General features: G+C 39.1%; 1 protein-coding gene across 1 annotated transcript in view; it reads left to right on the plus strand.

The window, feature by feature from the left end:
• LOC111150855 (solute carrier family 9 member C2 (putative)) overlaps nucleotides 1-21,424 on the plus strand; it is a 102,601-nt gene that overhangs the window by 5,796 nt on the left and 75,381 nt on the right. Inside the window, 6 exon segments of the mRNA XM_022508492.1 lie at nucleotides 2,719-2,884; nucleotides 10,798-10,914; nucleotides 12,233-12,394; nucleotides 13,505-13,609; nucleotides 17,144-17,243; nucleotides 19,773-19,916. Of these exon segments, the coding sequence (XP_022364200.1) occupies nucleotides 2,719-2,884; nucleotides 10,798-10,914; nucleotides 12,233-12,394; nucleotides 13,505-13,609; nucleotides 17,144-17,243; nucleotides 19,773-19,916 (794 nt within the window).

Consider the following 21,424-nt stretch of genomic DNA (forward strand, 5'->3'; position numbering starts at 1 on the left):
GCTCCACGCCCAGTGCAGAGCAGCAAGGGGCTCTGTCTCCCAATCCTAAGATCATGACCTGAGCAGAAATCAAGTCGGATGCTTAACCAACCGAGCCATCCAGGTCCCCCATGATTTTTAATGCTCTCATTATCATCCCGAACCTACCTAAAACTTTTACTATACTTTTTCTTTGGACCACTAATTATTTTTTTCCCTATGTGTGGAAGAATTTTGTTTGTTTTATTTATTTATTCTTGAAGTATAGTTGACATACAATATTATAACAACTTCAGGTGTATATCCTAGTGGTTTGATAATTATATACATATGAAAAGCTTAGTTTACCATTTGTCATCATACAAAGATTTACAATATTAATGGCCATATTTCCCATGCTGTACTTTTATCCCCGTGACTTATTTTATAACTGAAAGTTTGTACGTCTTAGGCCCCTTCTACTATTTTGCCCATCCCCCACCCCTTTCCCTTCTGGCAAACTTTAGTTTGTTCTCTGTATTTATGAGTCTATTTCTGGCTTTTGTTTATTTATTTGTTTGTTTGTTTGTTTTAGATTCCACCATGAATGAAATCATACAGTATTTGTCTTTTTCTTCCTGACTTATTTCACTTAGCACAATACCCTCTAGGTTCATCCATGTTGTCGCAAGTGGCAAAATTTCATTTTTTTTATGGCCGAGTCATAGCCCTTTATACGTGCCAGGGGTGCCTGGGTGGCTCAGTGGGTTAAAGCCTCTGCCTTCGGCTCAGGTCATGATCCCGGGGTCCTGGGATCAAGCCTCACATCAGGCTCTCTGCTCAGCAGGGAGCCTGCTTCCTCCTCTCTCTCTCTCTCTCTGCCTGCCTCTCTGCCGACTTGTGATCTCTGTCTGTCAAATAAATAAATAAAATCTTAAAAATAAATAAATAAATAAATAAATAAATATTTGTGCCATATCTTTATCCATTCATCTATCGATAGACACTTAGGTTGCTTTCATATCTTGGCTATTGTAAATAATGCTGCTATAAATAGGGATGCATATATCTTTTTGAATTAGTGTTTTGTTTTCTTTGGACAAAAATACCTAGAAGTGTTGAAAATAGAACTACCCTATGACCCAGCAATTGCACTACTGGGTATTTACCCTAAAGATACAAACGTAGTGATCCGAAGGGGCACGTGCACCCGAATGTTTATAGCAGCAATGTCTACAATAGCCAAACTATGGAAAGAACCTAGATGTCCATCAACAGATGAATGGATAAAGAAGATGTGGTATATATACACAATGTAATACTATGCAGCCATCAAAAGAAATGAAATCTTGCCATTTACGACGACGTGGATGGAACTAGAGGGTATCATGCTTAGCGAAATAAGTCAATCAGAGAAAGACAACTATCATGATCTCCCTGATATGAAGAAGTGGAGATGTAACATGGGGGGGTTAAAGGGGTAGGAGAAGAATAAATGAAACAAGATGGGATTGGGAGGGAGACAAACCATATGTGACTCTTAATCTCACAAAACAAACTGAGGGTTGCTGGGGGGAGGGGGGTTAGGGGAGGGGGATAGGGTTATGGACATTGGGGAGGGTATGTGCTATGGTGAGTGCTGTGAAGTGTGTAAACCTGGTGATTCACAGACCTGTACCCCTGGGGATAAAAATACATTATATGTTTATTTTTAAAAATAAATTAATTAATTAATTTAAAAAAATATCTAGAAGTGAGATTACAGGATCTTATGATACTTCTAGTTTTAGTTTTTTGAGGAGTCTTTATATTGTTAGCTTAATAAAAAATAGAAATTAAATAAATAAAGGGAAGAAAGAATGAGAAGCAAAGGTAAATGCAAAGTGCAAAATTATATTGAGAAACAAGTCCAAATCTATTTCTTTTTATTTTTTATTTTTTTAGATTTTATTTATTTATTTGATAGAGAGCACAAACAGGGAGAGTTGCAGACAGAGAGGGAGAGGCAGGCTCCCCACTGAGCAGGGAGCACAATGCAGGACTCAATCCCAAGACCCTGGGATCATGACCTGAGCCAAAGGCAGATGCTTAACCAACTTGGCAACCCAGGCAGTCCTATTTCTTTTGCTTTTTTAAAACTAATTTTTAATTTATGTTTTGAGGTAGCCACTGCTTGCCTATCTGATATGCATTCTCTCTTTCTCATAATAGAAACTTACTAGATTTTGCTTGGTGTGGTAGTGGGCCCAGTGTGAATTATTCTATTTCCCAGCAAGTGGTAGCTGGGTAGCCTCAGAAAGAGAGTGTGACTAGTGAAATATATACAAAAGTCTGTTGAGTAAGGCTTCCAGAAAGCACTTAATAAGGGGCCAAATGAGCCAGAATGTGCTTTTTGCCCTTTGTTTTACCTCTCTTTCTGCCTAGAGCCCTGTAAATCAACACTGAGGAAACCAGGCAACATTTCACACAGAAGCAGGAAAAAATGGCATTCCATTTTAAGGACATTTTGATGTTGGGAACTATTAAGTTGGACTAACAAAGAGGAAGATTAGTGAATTGCTCTTGTAACAATAAGATAGAATTTCTTTTGTTTGGAAAGGATGGTTTCTTTGAGGCGGGTAACCTAGAATACCTTTTAAAGTTATTTTTCAGAGTAGTCATATAAAATATATAACTAAGATCTGATTCTTCCCTAAGTAAATGCACCCATGCCATCTTTAAATGTTGAATCTAACTCTGTGTTATGAATTGGTTTCACAGGTCTTGTTAACAGGATTAATTAGCTTTGTTGTGTCATTCATCATAATTGGATACGTGGTTCTGAAATTCAATAGAGATTTATGGGATTTGCAGACTTCCCTACTCTTTAGCATGACCCTTGGCATGACAGACCCTATTCATTCTGTGAATTCACTGAAAACTATTGGTATGTCAGATTTATTTCTCTCTCTTACCTTGGAGATATAGAGATAAGTTTTTTTTTTTTAATCTTGGTTTTTCTTCTTTTTTTTGCATGAATTATACATGCAGCAGGGTAGATATTTATGCTATTTTTCTTGGAGATGGGACATTGATGGACTTGAAAGATGCCATGCAAATAAGCAACCCAAAATCTGGGATAAATAGCACCAATTATAATCTCAAAGAATTTTTTCAAGAAGAAAAGTAACTTTTCTAGAAGGTGATAAAAATTAGCATTCTTATTCCATTCCACTGAATTCTAAGTCTCAAGGTAGAAACTTTGCCCTATCTTCAGTGAAAGTTTTCCAAGGCCTTGCTACCTTTTGTTAGAACTGCCTCCCTTTCAATGTGCACTCCACTATTACTATTTAACATAGTACTGGGAGCCTTAGCCTTAGCAATCAGACAACAAAAAGAAATAAAAGTTATCCAAATGGACAAGGAAGAAGTCAGACTTTCACTCTTTCCAGATGACATGAAACTCTATGTAGAAAACCCAAAGTCTCCACCAAAAAGTTGCTAGAACTAATACATGAATTCAGTGAAGTTGCAGGATATAAAACCAATGTGCAGAAATCTGTTGTATTTCTATATACCAATAAGGAAGCAGCAGAAAAAGAAATCAAGGAATTAATCCCATTTGCAATTGCACCAAAACAGTAAGATAACTAGGAATAAACCTAACCAAAGAAGTAAAAGATCTGTACTCTGAAAACTATAAAACACTTAAGAAAGTAATTGAAGAGGACACTAAGAAATGGAAAAGCATTCCATGCTCATGGACTGGAAGAACAAACGTTGTTAAACTGTCTATACTTCCCAAAGCAAGCTACACATTTAATGCAATCCCGATCAAAATAACACCAGCATTTTTCACAGAGCTAGAATAAAGAATCTAAAATTTGTATGGAACCACAAAAGATCCTGAATAGCATCCTGAAAAAGAAAAACAAAACCGGAGGCATCACAATTCCAGATTTCAAGCTCTATTATAAAGCTATAACCATTAAGACAGTATGGTACCAGCATAAAAACAGACACATAAATCAATGGAACAGAATAGAGAGCCCAGAAATGGACCCACGACTATGTGGTCAACTAATCCTCAACTAAGTAGGAAAGAATATACAATGGATAAAAGACAGTCTCTTCAACAAATGGTGTTGGGAAAAACTGGACAGCAACAAGCAAAAGAGCAAAACTGGACCACTTTCTTATACCATATACAAAAATAACTTCAAAATAGATGAAAGATTTAAATGTGAGACAAGAAATCTTCAAGATTCTAGAAGAAAACACAGGCAGAAACCTCTTTGAGTTTGGCTGTAGCAACGTCTTCCTAGACACATCACCAGAGACAAGGGAAACAAAAGCAAAAATGAACTAATGGGACCTCATCAAGATAAAAAGTTTCTGCACAGTGAAGGAAACAACCAACAAAAGGCAACCTATAGAATGGGGAAAGATATTTGCAAATGATTTATCTGATAAGGGTTAGTATCCAAAGTCTATTAAGAACTCAATAGCCAAAACCCAAAAAATCCAGTCAAGAAATAGGCAGAAGACATGAACAGACATCTTTCTTTCTTTCTTTCTTTCTTTCTTTCTTTCTTTCTTTCTTTGACAGACAGAGATCACAAGTAGGCAGAGAGGCAGGCAGAGAGAGAGACAGGGAAGCAGGCTCCCCGCCAAGCAGAGAGCCCAAAGCGGGGCTCGATCCTAGGACCCTGAGATCATAACCTGAGTGGAAGGCAGAGACTTTAACCCACTGAGACACCCAGGCGCCCCTGAACAGACATTTTTCCAAGGGAGACATCCAGATGGTTAACAGGCACATGAAAAGATGCTCCATATCACTCATCATCAGGGAAATAAAAATCAAAACCACAGTGAGATACCACCTCGCACCTGTCAGAATATCTAAAATTAACAACACAAGAAACAACAGGTGTTGAAGAGGATGTGGAGAAAGGGGAACACCCTTACACCGTTAGTGGGAATGCAAACTGGCACTCTGGAACAGTATGGAGGTTCCTCAAAAGGCTGGAAAGAGAACTACCCTAGATGCAGCAATTGCACTGCTAAATATTTATCCAAAGGCTATAAAAATGCTAATTCAAAAGTATACATGCGCCGTGATGTTTATAGCAGTATCATCAACAATAGCCAAATTATTGAGGGAGCCCAGATGTCCACTGACTGATGAATGGATAAAGAAAATGTAGTATATATACACAACGGAATATCATTCAGCCACCAAAAAGAATGAAATTTTGCCATTTGTGACAATGTGATGGAACGAGAGTGTATTATGCTAAGTGAAATAAGTCAGTCAGAGAAAGACAAATACAGTATGATCCAACTCATATGTGGAATTTCAGAAAGGAAACAAATGAATACATGGGAATGGGGGGAAGGGAGAGAGGGAAATAAACATAAGAGACGCTTAACAATACAGAACAAACTGAGGGGTGATGGAGGGAGTTAGATGGGAGGTTGGGATAGATGGGTAAAGGGTACAAAGGAGGGCACTTGTGATGAGCACTGAGTGGCATGTAAGTGATGAACCACTGAATTCTACTCCAGAAACCAATATTGCACTGTAATTTAACAAGTAAAATTTAAAGATTTAAAACCACACAAAAAATTTAAAAAATATATACACCAGAAGAAGGAGATGGAAAGGAAGAGGAAGAGGAAAGAAGAAGAAAAAACGAACAAAATAAAGAGAAGGAAGAACAGTTTCCTTTTGAACTAGCTAACTTTAAAGCAGGTAGTGGAAGCGGGTGTAGTTTATTTAAAAGAAATGTGTAGGAACATAGTTGAGCAAAAACATGTTCAATAATAGCTTATTCCCAAAAGGGTTTCAAGTCCTGCAGTACTTCCCTCTTATTTGGTAAAAGATTATTTTACTCTGAAAATATTTTACTCTGTTATCATGTTTTATTAACACAGCAGTAAAAACATGAAATGATTAGATGCTATGGTTTCTGTTTTTGACTTGAAAATATTTTCCTAACCAATTTTAAGGTATTTATATTGAGTGGAAATATATTGCCTTATGACTGGAATGGGAAACCTCCAACCTTGCCCACAAGTGGGCTTCCCAATTTTATACCCATTTATATGTGCAGTTGGGAAAACATAAGTTTTAAGACACTTTTGGTAGTGATATCCTAAATTGTTATACTTCTCAAAGAGTCTCTCATCCTGTCTCTCTCTTTTTTCTCTCACTCTTTTTTCTTTCTCTCTCTCTTTTTTTAAGTACAATTTCCCCCTATTTTTCCTTCATCTGCCTTTCTCATTTAGCCACTTGTATCTGCCAGCTGTTTTATTCATCTCATTTTTTTCCTGCTCCTTTTTCTGAAATCTCATGACTGTAAGTGACTATGAACATTATTTATCGCAGTTTCTATATTCAATTTTTCAAAAATGAAGTATAATAGAAAGTTTTCTATTTCTTTAAAAGAAAACTAGTGAAGTTATTTAGCTCTTAGTTGATATTTCTTTATGTCAGTAATGCTCAAGGTGGTATGTGGATTCTGGATCCAATAACATTTTTTCCTTATAAAACAAATTTTGGCTCATTTTTAGGGGGGATATCATTCTTCTTTATGGCATTCACAGAGTCATCATTTAGGCTCTATCTGTGAATTAGATAAATAGTCCTTTCTTCAAAAACAGTTCATTTCTAACTGTCATAATACATTAATTTTTCTAAGGAAAGATAGTTTTGCCACATGCCTAAAATTATCATAATACACAAAACTATAGTTCCTATAAGCGCTTGAATAGTGCTTCTTTTGATGTGGTGCCCTTGTGCCGTGTAAACTCTGCAGTTTCAATGGCCTGAGCCACTGCAAAAAGTAGTGGGTGTTCACATGCAAGAGAAAAGGAACTTGTCGGGGCGCCTGGGTTGCTCAGTCATTGGGCGTGGGATCTGCCTTTGGCTTAGGTCATGATCCCAGGGTCTTGGGATAGTGTCCTGCATCGGGTTCCTTGCTCAGCGGGAAGCCTGCTTCTCCCTCACCCACTTCCCCTGCTTGTGTTCCCTCTCTCACTCTCTCTCTCTCTGTCAAATAAATAAATTAAATCTTAAAAAGAAAAGAAAAGGAACTTGTCTATTTATTACCTGTTTGAAAAGAATGTACTAGGTTGAAATTTTTGCTTTAAAACAAATCTGGAATACGTCCTTATAAAGGAGTAATATGTTAAGGTTTAGTATGATCTCAACTGAGGGAAAAGTTTATAAGCTTAGAAAAAGACCTCAACATTAAGGTTGTATCTGAGTTGTGAAATTATACGTGGTTTTTGTTTTATTCTTTCCTTATCCAAATTTCACAATGAACTAGAGAACATAAGTTAGTTCCACATTAAGCCAATAAAGAATGGGGAAGTAATTCTTGTGGTATTTTGCTATTAAACACTGTAAGTCGAGGTCAAAGCTTCATACTGGAGCATGTGTGTGGCTCAACCAATTAAGTGTCTGTCTTTTGCTCAGGTCATGATCCCAGGGTTCTGGGATCCAGCCTCAGATCAGGGCTAAGCAGGGAGCCTTCTTTCTCACCCTCTTCCTGCTCGTGCTCTCTCTCTCTCTCAAATAAATACAATCTTAAAAAAAAAATCTTCATACTTCAGACCTCATATTTTACCTATTCCTGGTTGACTCACTGAATTTGATGAAGGATGAAAGGATTTCTTGACCAACTAAACCAAATGTGCTAATAGTTTCTACACCTCTTTAACCAGTATTTTTGTGCCTTCTGTCACAGTGAAAGCTAGCAACAGGTGGTAAACTGAAGATTGGTTAGCAGCCCTCCTGGGAGTTTCCTGGGTGTGATTTGAAACTGACTCGCATACATGGAGGGCAGGGAGAGACTAAAGCAAGAGGCAGGTCACTGCAGGTTAGTAGTTGACAGGTTTTGTAAGCAAAAGAAACTTACCTACAAGGCTTAGCTTGGGCTAAGATGAAACATCCCTGCACCTGTCCACCAAATCTGGAAAGTTTATCTAGAGAATTTCCCTGGGTCCGGTCATGTACACGGTGCAGTTGTTCTGAACACCACATCACTATCTCAAGGCTCTGTCCTTGGAGCAACCTCTGGGAGCAGGAAAGGCAAGTGGAACTCACATTCCAGGGACAGGGGAGGGGCTGAAGGGCCTTCAGTCATGCAGGACCAAGTCACGGGTCAACTGCCAGTCATATCTTCTTGGTGGTATCAAAGAAGCAGGAAAATATAACCCATAAAGCATACAAAAAGAGTAAGTAGAGGGAGTAGTGAGGCAGATGGTAGAATTAGTAGACAAAAACCTTAAAGCAGTTATTGTAACTGTATTCTATATGTTCAAAAAATTAGAGGAAAGATTAAGGCTGGGGTAGAACTTACTCCTATCAGCAGTAGAAACTACCCAAAATGAAGCACATGGAGAGAAAGACTAAGAGAAGCGAATAGAACATCCGTGAGCCACTGTGGGACAACTTCATGTGGCTTAATATCCAAGTCCCCCAAAGAGAGGAGACAGGAAGAAAGGAAAAATATTTGAAGAAATAATGAATGAAAATTTTCTAAACTTGATGAAGATTTTATAGCCACAGAGTTCAAGAAGCTCAACATACCACAAGCCCAAGAAACAAAAAACTACATCATGACATGTAAAAATCAAGTTCCTAGAAAGCAATGATAAAGAGAATATCTTAAAGGCAGCCAGAGGGGGGGAAAGAGACACACTATATGCAGAGGGACAAAAATAATAATGACTTCTTTTCAGAAACAATGCAAACAAAAAGATGGTGGAGCGACATTGTTAAAGTACCAAAAGAAAAGCTTGGAATTCTCAATGAGAATATCTTTCAAAAGCAAAGGTGAAATAAACCTTTCTTAAACATATTGAAGTTGAAAGAATTTATCACCAGCAGCCCTGTGCTATTAAAAAAAAAAATGTTAAAGGAAGTTAGGCAGAGAGAAACTGGCATCAAATGGAAATTTGGATCTACACAAAGCAATAGGAAGCACTGTAATTGGCAAACATATGGGGAAATATGACTTTTTTCTTATTTTAAATCGCTTTAAAAGATGACATTTAAAGCAAAATGTGGGGTAGATTTATCTGCTCCCCCATTCTTTGCATATGGTTTCCACTCTCAGGATCACAAGTTGGTGATTAAAATTCCGGCCATTGCATTCCACATTTCAGGTAAGAAGAGGAAGAAGAACAAGGGACAAAAAGATGCTCCTTTCAACCAAGTCACCTCTCCCCCAAGAAATTTTCTTGAAGTACCAGTTGATGACTTCCCCTTATTTTTATCTCAGTGGGCACTCTTAGAAGCCTAGGCTATGAGGAAAAGTGGTCATTTAACGGGACACATTGTCACCCTGGATAAAACCAGTATTTTTACCAACATCAGAAGAGGGATACCAGTTGAACAAGTACCAGTCACTCTCATCCTCTATCTGTATATCACAGAGCAATTAATTTTATTATATTTACCATTACACTAAGCTGTTTGTGAATGCTAAGTACCAGTAAGATTTTGTATTTAATTTTTATTAACAGCTTTATTGCAATATAATCTGCATACCATAAAATTCATCCTTTTAAACTACAAGGGCGTGTGGCTAGCTCAGTCAGTAGGGCCCGTGATTCTTGATCCTCAGAGTCATGAGTTCAAGCCCCATTATCGGGTGTGGAGCCTACTTAAAAAGAAAAAATTTTAAAAGTATTTAAAATTAAAATCTAAAAATTTAAAATTAAAATGAAATCACAGACCACTGTAGATTTCAGTGGTCTATATTTGCAGAGTTATAAAACCATCATCACTATCTAATTTTAGAACATTTTTATCACCCCAAAAGAAATCTCCTACCCATTAGCAGTCACTTCTCATTCTTCCATTTGCCCAAACCCTTAGCAACCCTGAGTCTGTTTTCTGTCTATGGATTTGCCTATTCTGGACATTTCATGCAAATCAAACCATATATCATGGTTTCCATGTCTGGCTTCTTTCACTCTGTATAATGCTTTCAAAGTTCATCCATGTTGTAACATGTATCTGTTAGTACTTCATTCTTTTCTGTGGATGAATAATTCAATCAATTATTATGAATAATGCTGCTATGAACATTCATGTACAAATTTTTGTGTGGACATGGGTTTTCAGTTCTCTTGGGCATATGTCTACAAGTAGAATTGCTGGGTCATCCTTTGTACTTCTTTCTTTTTTCCTTTTATTATTTGAGAGAGAGAGAGAGAGAAAGTGTGTGTGTGAGTGTATCAAGATTGGACACTCAACCAAAGGAGCCACCCAGGCACCCCTGTACTTATTTCTAAAATGTGATTTTTGTGGAGTCTATTCATGTTTATTCAAGCTAAATATTGTGTCCTGAGAAGTGCTCTGTCTCATTCCAAAACTCAAGCCTGGTTTGAGGCCGTGGACACTTCAAAGAATGCTCTTGTCCTGTTTGTTTATCATTGGAGAGATTAAAAATGGTGATTGTGGGGCACCTGGGTGGCTCAGTGGGTGAAGCCTCTGATTTCAGCTCAGATCATGAAACAATTTTCAGAAACAATGCAAACCAAAAGATGGTGGAGCGGGTCCTGGAATCAAGCCCCACATTGGGGCTCTCTGCTCTATGGGGAGTCTGCTTCCCCCCTTAACCCGCCTGCCTCTCTGCCTACTTGTGATCTCTCTCTCTGTCAAATAAATAAAATCTTTTTTTAAAAAAAAAGTGATTGTGATTGTCTCACAGACCCATCCCAGTCATGGCTTTTTTTGTTTTTTTGTCTGACATATTCCTTCTCTTCTATTTTTGTGTTTCTTGTGCAAGAGCATCATTTTCATGTACCAAATTAAATTATATTTTTTATTTCCCTTTCCAGGTATTTCCAAAATGTATACTGATGTCATAAGAGGAGAATCAATGATCATTTGTGGCTTCACATCCATTTGCTTTGGAGTATTTCGGAGCAACAGTCTCCACGTGGCTGTATTTACGGGTAGGAGCATCTTTTTTGTCTTATTTTCTAAAATCATTCTTGTATGATACATTTCAGTTCACCCTAAAATTAAAATATATTAAAGGGCCCCTGTCTGGTTTGACCAGAGGGCATGCGACTCTCTATCTCAGGGTCATGAGTTCGAGACCAATGTTGGGTATACAGATTACTTAAATAAATAAAAAAAAAAAATCTTAAAAAAATAAAAATAAAATAAAATACATTCAAGATGTCTTAACTTTACTGCTTTCTCTATGCTTTACTTTTGGACCAATTAAAATAGCATATCAGATAACAAGAAAATAATTACCATCTATGTGTTTTCTTGGACAGTAAGAGGGGGAAAGTATGTTAAAGAAATACATTTCATCTCTTTCCTTCATACCCGGACACACACAGGCACACACATCATCTGGCTCAGAGTAACTTCTTGCCTGGATCAATCCGGATCTCAGCGAGCGGATATTAAGAATTGACCTGATCCTGACTTTGAGCCTGGGGGCGAAGGCAGAATGTTTCTGGCAGCACTGCAGAGTCAGGTCCTAGACGCCATACTAGATTCTTGTAGTTGAAGTTCGCTGGGATATGGAGCACGCTGCTTTGCTAGGTTTCCAGATGTGGTTCTACTAGAAAAGAAAGCAGGCAGGGAAATCACAGCATGAAAAGGGAAAAGGTGAACTCCTGATCGGTGTGATAGTTTTAGGAGAGAGGTGCTAAAAGGAGGAAGAATATTGGTGATAAAAGGGCTTTGCAGGGCTTCTCAATGGGGAGCTACAGGCGTTTGGGGTGGGACAGTCTGTTATTTAGGACTACCCTTGGCATTGCCTGAAACCTGCGCACTCCTGCCACTGTTGCCCTCACTTATTGTGACTATGGAAAATTCCTCTTCTCCATTACCCAAATGCCCCTGGGCTGGGGGCAGGGGTCACAAATAGACAGCAGGTGGATGGGGACTCTGGACATGACTTGCTTGGCCCTAACACAGTTTGTAAAAAATATGAATTCGGATGTCCTTTGGTCAGACATTCACTCCCCAGTTTGTCACAGGCTTTTCACATTTATGCTCCCTGCCTGGCTTCTGACGACATTCGAGTCTGCTGTCCCCGGAGAAGCGAACCTCCAGCAGCCGACTGTAAGGGAAATACACCCCCAGAGTGTCTGCTTTGCCAGGCTTTCATGGGAAGCTCCCACTTGCTGAAGAACAAGGTCCCATTCAAAATCTCAAAAGCAAACCAAAGTGCATAGACCCAAATGCCATCAGTAAAAGAAATGAAAACTATAGTTCAACTTCTTTTTTTTTCTTATTTTCTTTTTCCAGAGTTACATATAATCTTGAGCCTCTGCTTGGACATCTTGGGAAGCATAATATGTGGATATTCGTGTGCAAGGATCATTGAGTTTATACTGACTGACCTCTTTAGCAACATACTTACCAGTGTCATTCTTTGCATTTCAATGGTGTACATGACTTTCTACATTGGTAAGGCAGAAGCAGATACAAAAACTGCTGTCCTTAAAGGGAATCTTATGTATCTTTGGTTTTTTTTTTTAAAGATTTTATTTATTTATTTGACAGACAGAGATCACAAGTAGGCAGACAGGCAGGCAGAGAGAGCGGTGGGAAGGCAGGCTCCTTGCTGAGCAGAGAGCCCAATGCGGGGCTCGATCCCAGGACCCTGGGATCATGACCTGAGCCGAAGGCAGAGGCTTTAACCCACTGAGCCACCCAGGTGCCCCGTATCTTTGGTTTTCATTGATCTTGAATCCAGTTGCCTCTTCTCCTTTGCTTCCTCCTTGTGATAGCCCCTCTGTGCATCTTGTCATATTATCCTTCTGCCACTTCTAGCTCTTTCCCGGTCTCTCCTAAGGTCCCCTTAATTCCAAGTCCACATCCCTTCCCTCTGTATTTCTTCTCCATGTAAATACTCTGTTACTCTTTTTGAGCTCCACCTTTTGACTTTACTTTTTTTTTTTCAAAGATTTTTATTTATTTATTTGACAGACAGAGATCACAAGGAGGCAGAGAGGCAGGTAGAGAGAGAGGGGAAAGCAGACTCCCCGCCGAGCAGAGAGCCCAACGCGGGACTTGATCCCAGGACCATGAGATCATGACCTGAGCTGAAGGCAGAGGCTTAACCCACTGAGCCACCCAGGCACCCCTTGACCTTTCATTTAATCATCAGCAGTCCCCTGCAAGAGGAATCAGCATTGAGCTGATTCCTGTTCTGACCCTTAGCAGCCCATTTCTAAAATGAGTTTGCTAGGAGAGATGCTCCTGACTTCTTTCCAGCCCAACCGTCTTTCAGTGGGTACCAGACTGAGGAGACTGTAGGAACGGCAGCCTTTACCAGCGGCTAGGAGGCAGGGAAAGAGAGGGAGAAATCAGGTATACCTGTGTCTGGAAGAGAAGCAGGGAGTGGAATAATCGCAGGAAGCAGAGAGCCTAGCACTGCTAGCCCGGCAATGATCATTTGTTGGTTTAGTCTAGTGAGATGGGCAGTTAAAGTTTTTACTGGCCTGAAGGAGGTAGCCAGTCCCCAAGAGCTGTAGTAACTACACCGAGACAGTCAGATCTTGCTTCTGCTCTCACGCCACACGGTAGAGCAAGTTCCATCTGGGAAAGACCTCAGATATCAAGAGCTTAATTACTCCTCCTGTCACCTCCCGTTACCTAAAATTGCTACTTCCTCTGTAGGTAAATGGCCACCCAGGAGCTGCTTACTGCCCCAAATCAGTAAAATTACAGAAAGCCTTCACTGAAGGGTCATTTCCTTCTTCTTTCTTTTTTCTTCTTCCCTCCCTTCCTCCCTCCCTCCCATTCTTCCTTCCTCCCTTCTTTCTCCCCGTGAACCTTTATGGATGTCTTAAATATCTGAAGAGAAAAATTTAAAAATTAATATTTCCATTTCTTCCACTAGATCATGAGTTCCTTGAGGCATGGAGGCTGTCTTTTATTCAACATTTTATTTATTCTCTTCTCTGTGTGTCCCCCTCCCAGACAGGCCCAGTGCTCCCCATATGCCTGAAAGTAATTTAACACATGTTGGTCGAATAAACTGATAAGAGTTCTTGAAGAGCTTTGGAGTTAGGCAGACTTGAATTCAAACCCCAACTTCACAGTTTATTCGCTTGTTGACCTTGGGATTTTACTCACCCTCTCTAAGCTTTAGCTAGTTTCCTCATCTATAAAAGTGGTATAGAGACACGTAATTTATAGGGTTATTGCTGGCACTAGCGAGATAATGTGTGTTAGGTAACTTGCTCATGCTGATGTGCTGGAGATAGAACTTACCTCCTTGCAGGAGCTGATGGCATGTATGTCCTCACAACTCTGTACAGGCAGCATCATTTGAAATTGGCCCTATTGGGAGCATTTACACCATGGAAATTGGCAGACATTACCCAGCAGGGATTGATTGATTTTTTTTTTTTAATTTTTAAAATTCATTTATTTTTTACCTCCAGAGAGCTGATTTTAACATTTACCAGCTCGCCACTGGACTCAAGTTAGGGCAGCCAACAAATGTTGGTTCCTTTCCACTTTCCTTCTAAAAGATGGAGGTGCTTCCAGTCAGTGGTTGGAAAGCCTGGAACAGATCCTTCCTTTTAGTCTCAGAGGGAATCACTGCTGAGCCTTGATGTTGGACCTCTAGCTTCCAGAACTCTGAGACAATATAATTTATGGTGTTTAAGATAGTTTGTGGTACTTTGTTCCAGCAGCCCCAGAAACGGATAGTCCTCTCTCCTCCGTTGCATTTTCCTCTGCTTCAGGAATTAAAGAAACACTTTGGGCAGTCCTTTACTCTTATATTTAATAAGTTCCTGGCAGCAGAAGTCAGTAATAGACATGTTATCAGGAGAATTTCCATTGCCAGAAATTCCATTGTCAAACATAGATAAAATTGAAATTCACAATTCTCTAATGTTACATTTCTGTTATGTTGCCTAATTCTGTTTTCTTCCCTCACTAGGGAATACTCAGCCAACTGGCTTAAGTCCAGAGAACATCTGATTAAAGTTAGAGTATCACCTCTTTGAGCACATGCAGTAATTTCTTTTTTTGTCTTAATTGTGTTCAAGTCATGAAATCTGGACCTCAAGAAATCACTCGTACTAGCACATTCACTCTTTTTCATGAAACAAAACAAAAATAGCACAGACATTGCCTCACAAAGGACACAAGGCTTCAGGAACATTGTTCAGTTGACAGGTAGTACAGTTGGAAATATTAACGTATCAGCCCATGGAAGAACATTTGATTGAGGGGACAAAAGGCACTTGAAGAGTCAATGTATAATTCATGAGACACAGTGGGTTTTATAATAGTGTAGGCCAGAGGTATACCGCTTGCTTCTAGAAGCAAGAGGAATATTTTATCGACGTGATTCAGAATTTCTGGGGAATGGAGATAATGAAGAGCAGAAAACGTTTCATTAGTTTTATTGCTTTAAAACTCCTACAAACAGTGCCTCCCCTTCCTCCTCATGTCAGTGCTGATGGCTCCACCGTCTCTTCACTGTCATTGTTGGTCTGGGTGATAAATGTCAAACTTCCATCATTATCCGAATATATTTTAGTTAGAAAACATCCAGTCGTCAATCCTGTTGATTTTAGGGAAAAAAATCCCTTTGATTTTATGAGGAGAACCTTCACTTTTTCTATACCAGAGAGAGGAAGAGAGAGACAAAGACTGAGAGAGCCACTTGTCTACAGCATTGACTTTCTGTGATGGTTTTCTCCATTGAGTCAGAAAAACTACTATTTTTAACTACTCAGCTTTATGAAGATGAAAGTTACTTCCTTTATTACATGGTCCATGACTTTTTCCCCTTCAGAACATTTAAAATACAATTGAATAGAATGGCACTTATAATTTTGTAAAAATTTTATCTAATTATAAAAGTAATACATACTGATTATAGAATTTTGGAAATATTCTGAAAAATTAAAGAAGAAAAAAAATCACCTACATACCAGTGTTATAAATTAGACCACGGACATGTTTTGGTGTATGTCCTCAGCCTTTAAAAAAACACATATAAACATACATACATATATTAATGTATGCCTTCATACCATGCAACCCTGTAACATTGGGATTATACTAAATAGGATGACATCATTTCTAAAATGGAAGTTATTTACTGGTTTCCTCATAGCAGATGTTGTCTCTAAGTACTGTCTGTTACTGAGAAAGACTTTTTAAGCTTTAAAATCCAGTAATACTAATTATAGGGAAGTGGAAATAAGATTTCAAAAGACAGTTTCCCTATCCTTATAGTTTCCAGCACTCCTGGTTTTACTGTTCTTGGTTATTTATATTAAATTCAGTTAGATACATAGGTAAAACTAAATCAAAAGTGGACTTAAGTGATTAGATAAACCAAAGGCATAATAAAATAAATATGGAAAATATTGAAAAAAAATAAAATTTAAATAAACAGTATTTAATTTACTAAGCAATGGCTTAGTAAATAGTGACTGTATAAAGTGAATGTATAAAAGCATAGTAATAGTGACTATCGCACATTCGTTGATTTATTTTTATTTTTTTTTTTTTAAGATTTTATTTATTTATTTGACAGAGAGAGAGATCACAAGTAGATGGAGAGGCAGGCAGAGAGAGAGAGAGGGAAGCAGGCTCCCCGCTGAGCAGAGAGCCCGATGCGGGACTTGATCCCAGGACCCTGAGATCATGACCTGAGCCGAAGGCAGCGGCTCAACCCACTGAGCCACCCAGGCGCCCCACATTCATTGATTTAAAAGTGTGCCAAGCACTTTTCATGTTATTTAGTTGAATCTGCACAACAACTGTGGAGCATTATTCTTTTACACCAATTTTACAGATGCAGGGATGCTAAGAGAAAAGGGAGGTCACATTCCCAGAGCAGCCAGCTCTGCCCTGCTCCAAAGCGCTTCAGCTCTTAGTGTCTATTATTTAATACACACACATTTGTTGGCAGGCTATCTGTGGCTGTTGTTCTGCTACGACGGTTGAGTTCCATTGTGGTGACAGGGGCTGTTTGGCCCACAAAGACCGAATATTTACTCTATGATCCTTTACAGAAGAAGTTTGCCAACCCCTGATCTACAGGATTAGGCCGATCCTTGGAACAACTTTCCAAGCACTGTGACCCTTAAGTCTCTCACCAATTCTTCACTCAAGATAAAGTACCTCAGTGTGCAGATTTGAATGCAACTAATTTTACTCATTTTTTTTCCTCCCCAGTGGAATTTTTGGGAATGTCAGGAATGGTTGCGTTAGTCACTGTAGGACTGAATTTAGACTCCTTAAGTTTTAAACCGAGGATTGAGTTAATAATTACTAAGTAAGTCTCCTATTGTGTACTTGGTATAGATATCATAGAAGTTTTGTGCTTAAGTGGTTCTGCCTTCCTGGATCCATAAGACACCCCTTTTGTAACGTTTTTCTGCCTCTTAATTCTGAATTTTATTACCGGTTATATTTGAAAGCACTTAAGGTACCAACAATTATTGACATTGATTGATATTCTTTTGTTACAAATTATGTAGGTGTGGCTCAGAGGCTGTGGTCTTTTTATACATAACTCTTGATAAAAATTTACTTTGGATCGTGAGAAATTTTAAAAATACCTCATTCCTTTGTTTCCTTCATGACATCTATGAATGGCAGCATCCTAATATGGGAAGAGCTGGAGAAGAAAAGTAGCAGAAAGATGCCACACCAGCCAAATTCTTTTTTTTTTTTTTTAAAGATTTTATTTATTTATTTGACAGACAGAGATCACAAGTAGGCAGAGCAGCAGGCAGAGAGAAAGGGGGAAGCAGGCTCCCCGCTGAGCAGAGAGCCCAATGTGGGGCTCAATCCCAGGACCCTGGGATCATGACCTGAGCCGAAGGCAGAGGCTTAACCCACTGAGCCACCCAGGCGCCCCCCTTTTTTTTTAAAAAAAGATTTTACACCAGCCAAATTCTTAGCTGCCCTCTACATTTGGTAATGCAGGGTGTCATGTGACTATCTCTGCGTGGAGGGAAAACCCCATTTGCCTATCTTCTCAGATAAATAAATTAGGCTCTGCAGAGAGCTGTACTAAATTATAGGATTGTTTCAGAATTACTTCATAAGTCCTAGCCCAGTATAGATCAAATGAAAGCAAATGCTAAAACAAGAAGCCATAATCCTGAATTTTCCCAGGAAGATTCATTTTTTTAAATGTAAATGACTATCCATGGTTCTGAAATTATGGTCTGTCTCCTTTTTGGGTGTTTAAAATGTTCTTTCTTTTATGAAATCCCAGTGATAGAAGATGGTATCTTCTTAAAAATAACTTCTCTTGGCAAAATTAAAAAATTGGCACCTGTCACTCTTCTAATGTTGTGTGTATGTGAATATGACACTTACCTGGTTTTTAGACTCCAGAAGCTTGGGGATAAACAGTTCATAGAACTTTTTGTCTGAATTTGGACAGTTTCCTGAGCTCAGTCATGCTGTATGTCAGCATCACTATATATTACTCATTGTATTCATTTAATTGTTTATCCTTGAACCTATTCAACCTATCCTTTCTTAATGTCTACTGTGATCTGGATGTTGTATCTCAGTTTGGGGCTACGTAAGTAAGTCCCCTTCTCAGAAGGCACTCATTATTAAGTGATTGGGCGTGTTTATATAAGAAACCAGTAAGTATGAATCATTATAGAATTATTGGGATCCTGCTATATGTATGGATTTTCTTTTTAGGTCCTGTGGAGACATTTGAAAAAGTATTCTCAGTTATTCCATCATTTCTGAATTTCAGAAAACTAAGCATTGGGGGCTGGGGGGACCTCAAACCCTTCCTTTCTCTGAGTTCTGAATCTAATGAAGCAGGAGATGGGAATCAGAGAATCAGACCATCTACTTGATAGGTGTAATGCTCTGTCACAGAATATGGTTTTCCTCCGAAGCCAAAATGAGGCTTCCTCATGCTGCTTTCCAAATGTAGATCTTGGGACCCACCTGTGAGGAGGCTGGTTTGTGGAACAGGCACACTCACCTAGTTAGCTGAAAGGGAAAGTTCCAGTGGAGGGGCCCAAGAGGAGGCAATCTGCTTATAGAAGTCAAACCTGGACTGGGTGCAAGCATATTACCACATGGTACCACAACAGCTCTAAGCCCGAACCACTGTGTTCTGTCTACTCAGTAAGACTCTGGGGACAGGCCAGGTGTATAGCTATATGGAAAGCAATACGGGTGATTCTAATTCACTTGTCTGCTTAACAAACCATGGTGGTATAGACAATTGGCACTGTAGGGGTTTAAAGGAGGGTCACTTCCAATGAGAGTGCTTGGGACAGTTTTATGAAGAACATGGGATTAGAGTTAGCCTTATGAGAGTTTTAGGAATTCAGTAGATGGGAAAGCAGACAGGAGAGATTTTCAAGGTGAGGGACTTTCAAGCAAATCATGAAGGAAGAAATCCTGCAGAGGACAGTGAGGTGATCCAGTCAGCTGTTGAGAAGTCAAGGTTAAGTAGGTGGTTCTGGGGTTACCTGTGGCAGACCCAACAGTTTGATATGATGCCAGCTAATCTCAGCAAAACTGTCACATCACCGATCAGGGAAGATGTGGAGAGCTTTATTTTTCTGCCTTGCTCTTACTGTTCTCCTATGAGAGGCAGCCCATGGGCATGGTGTGATGAAGAGTATTGGAGAATATGGAGCCGGGTGGATTTTAGTTCCAACAAAATACTTTTAAATGTTGATTGCAACAGTGCTGGAGGCAAGGACCTCTGCTAAGACAAGAATGATAGATATGTGATACATACTTTTATGCGAAAAGGCAACTATTAAAAAACCCATTGCTTAAAATGTGATTTATTTTCCATTCATCCAAGGTTCCTAATAATGTTTTCAGCTGTATTCCAACAATTATTATATACTTTCTTTGGTATTGTAATCGGATGTGGAGAAACCAAGTATTTAAAATTTCACACTGTGGTTTTCTTGTTCATCTTATTTGCAACAGTAAATTTTGTAAGGTAAGAATTATATTTTAAAGTTTGCTTCCTCGAGCCCAGAATTAGCACTGGGAGGTAGTGAGTGATAGCAAGAAGAGTTCTGGATGTGATGTCAGAAAACCTGTGTTGTTGTCAAGGTCCTGACAATAGCTTGCTGTGCGACTGGGAGAAGTCTCTTCACGCTTCATAGTTACATCTAGAAAAGGAGAAGGGGCAAGAATAGCAGCAGGAGCATCATGACCCATGAGCTTGATAGAAATGCTCACTCATGGGCCCATCCCATTGTATTGAATTGCATCTCTAGAGATGAGATCCAGGAAACTGTTTCAACATGTTTGTTAATGTTTGTGCAACACTGGAGTGAATTAATGGCTCTTAACATTTTTGTTGACTTTCATCCTTATTTCTATGATAAAGCCATTTATTAAGCACTTACCATGTACATTATACTATTAATACTAATACAATCTTATGAAGTAGGTGTTATTGCATCATTTCACAGATGAAGCCCAGAAAGGTTAAAAACTTGCTTAGAGTTACCCAATTTGAAGGGCAGAATTGGGGTTTATTTATTATTTTTTAAAAGATTTTATTTATTTATTTGAGAGAGAGAGAGGAGCAGTCTCCCCAGTGAGCAGGGAGCCTGATTCAGGGCTTGATCCCAGGACTCTGGGATCATGTCCTGAGCCAAAGGCAAACACTTAACCAACTGAGCCACCCAGGTGCCCCCAAAATTGGGATTTATTTTTTATTTTTTTTATTTTTTAAATTTTTTTTATTATTTTTTAATTTTTTTATGAACACATAATGTATTATTAGCCCCAGGGGTACAGGTCTGTGAATCGCCAGGTTTACACACTTCACAGCATTCACCATAGCATATACCCTTCCCAATGTCCATAACCCCACCACCCTCTCCCTACCGCCCTCCCCCTGGCAACCCTCAGTTTGTTTTGTGAGATTAAGAGTCTCTTATGGTTTGTCTCCCTCCTGATCTCATCTTGTTTCATTTATTCTTTTCCTACCTCCCCCCCAACCCCCCATGTTGCATCTCCACTTCCTCATATCAGGGAGACAATATGATAGTTGTCTTTATCATATTGACTTATTTCATTAAGCGTAATACCCTCTAGTTCCATCCACGTCATTGCAAATGGCAAGATTTCATTTCTTTTGATGGCTGCATAGTATTCCATGAAATTGGGATTTAAATCTGAGCCCATGAACATGTTTTCTTTTAAATTCCATTGCCCACTCATGGTAGTTGTGTCTTTGATAAGAATTCATTACAGTGTCATTTCCACTGAGGATAGACCTGGCCAAGGGAACTTCCTTTAAAAATTTTTTTTTTTTTTAGGGGCGCTTGGGTGGCTCAGTGGGTTAAGCCGCTGCCTTCGGCTCAGGTCATGATCTCAGGGTCCTGGGATCGAGTCCCGCATCAGGCTCTCTGTTCAGCAGGGAGCCTGCTTCCCTCTCACTCTCTCTACCTGCCTCTCTGCCTACTTGTGATCTCTCTCTGTCAAATAAAT

This window comes from Enhydra lutris, unplaced genomic scaffold (genome assembly GCF_002288905.1).
Source record: "Enhydra lutris kenyoni isolate GAN:26980312 unplaced genomic scaffold, ASM228890v2 scaffoldscaffold24, whole genome shotgun sequence".
Taxonomy (NCBI): Eukaryota; Metazoa; Chordata; class Mammalia; order Carnivora; family Mustelidae; genus Enhydra; species Enhydra lutris.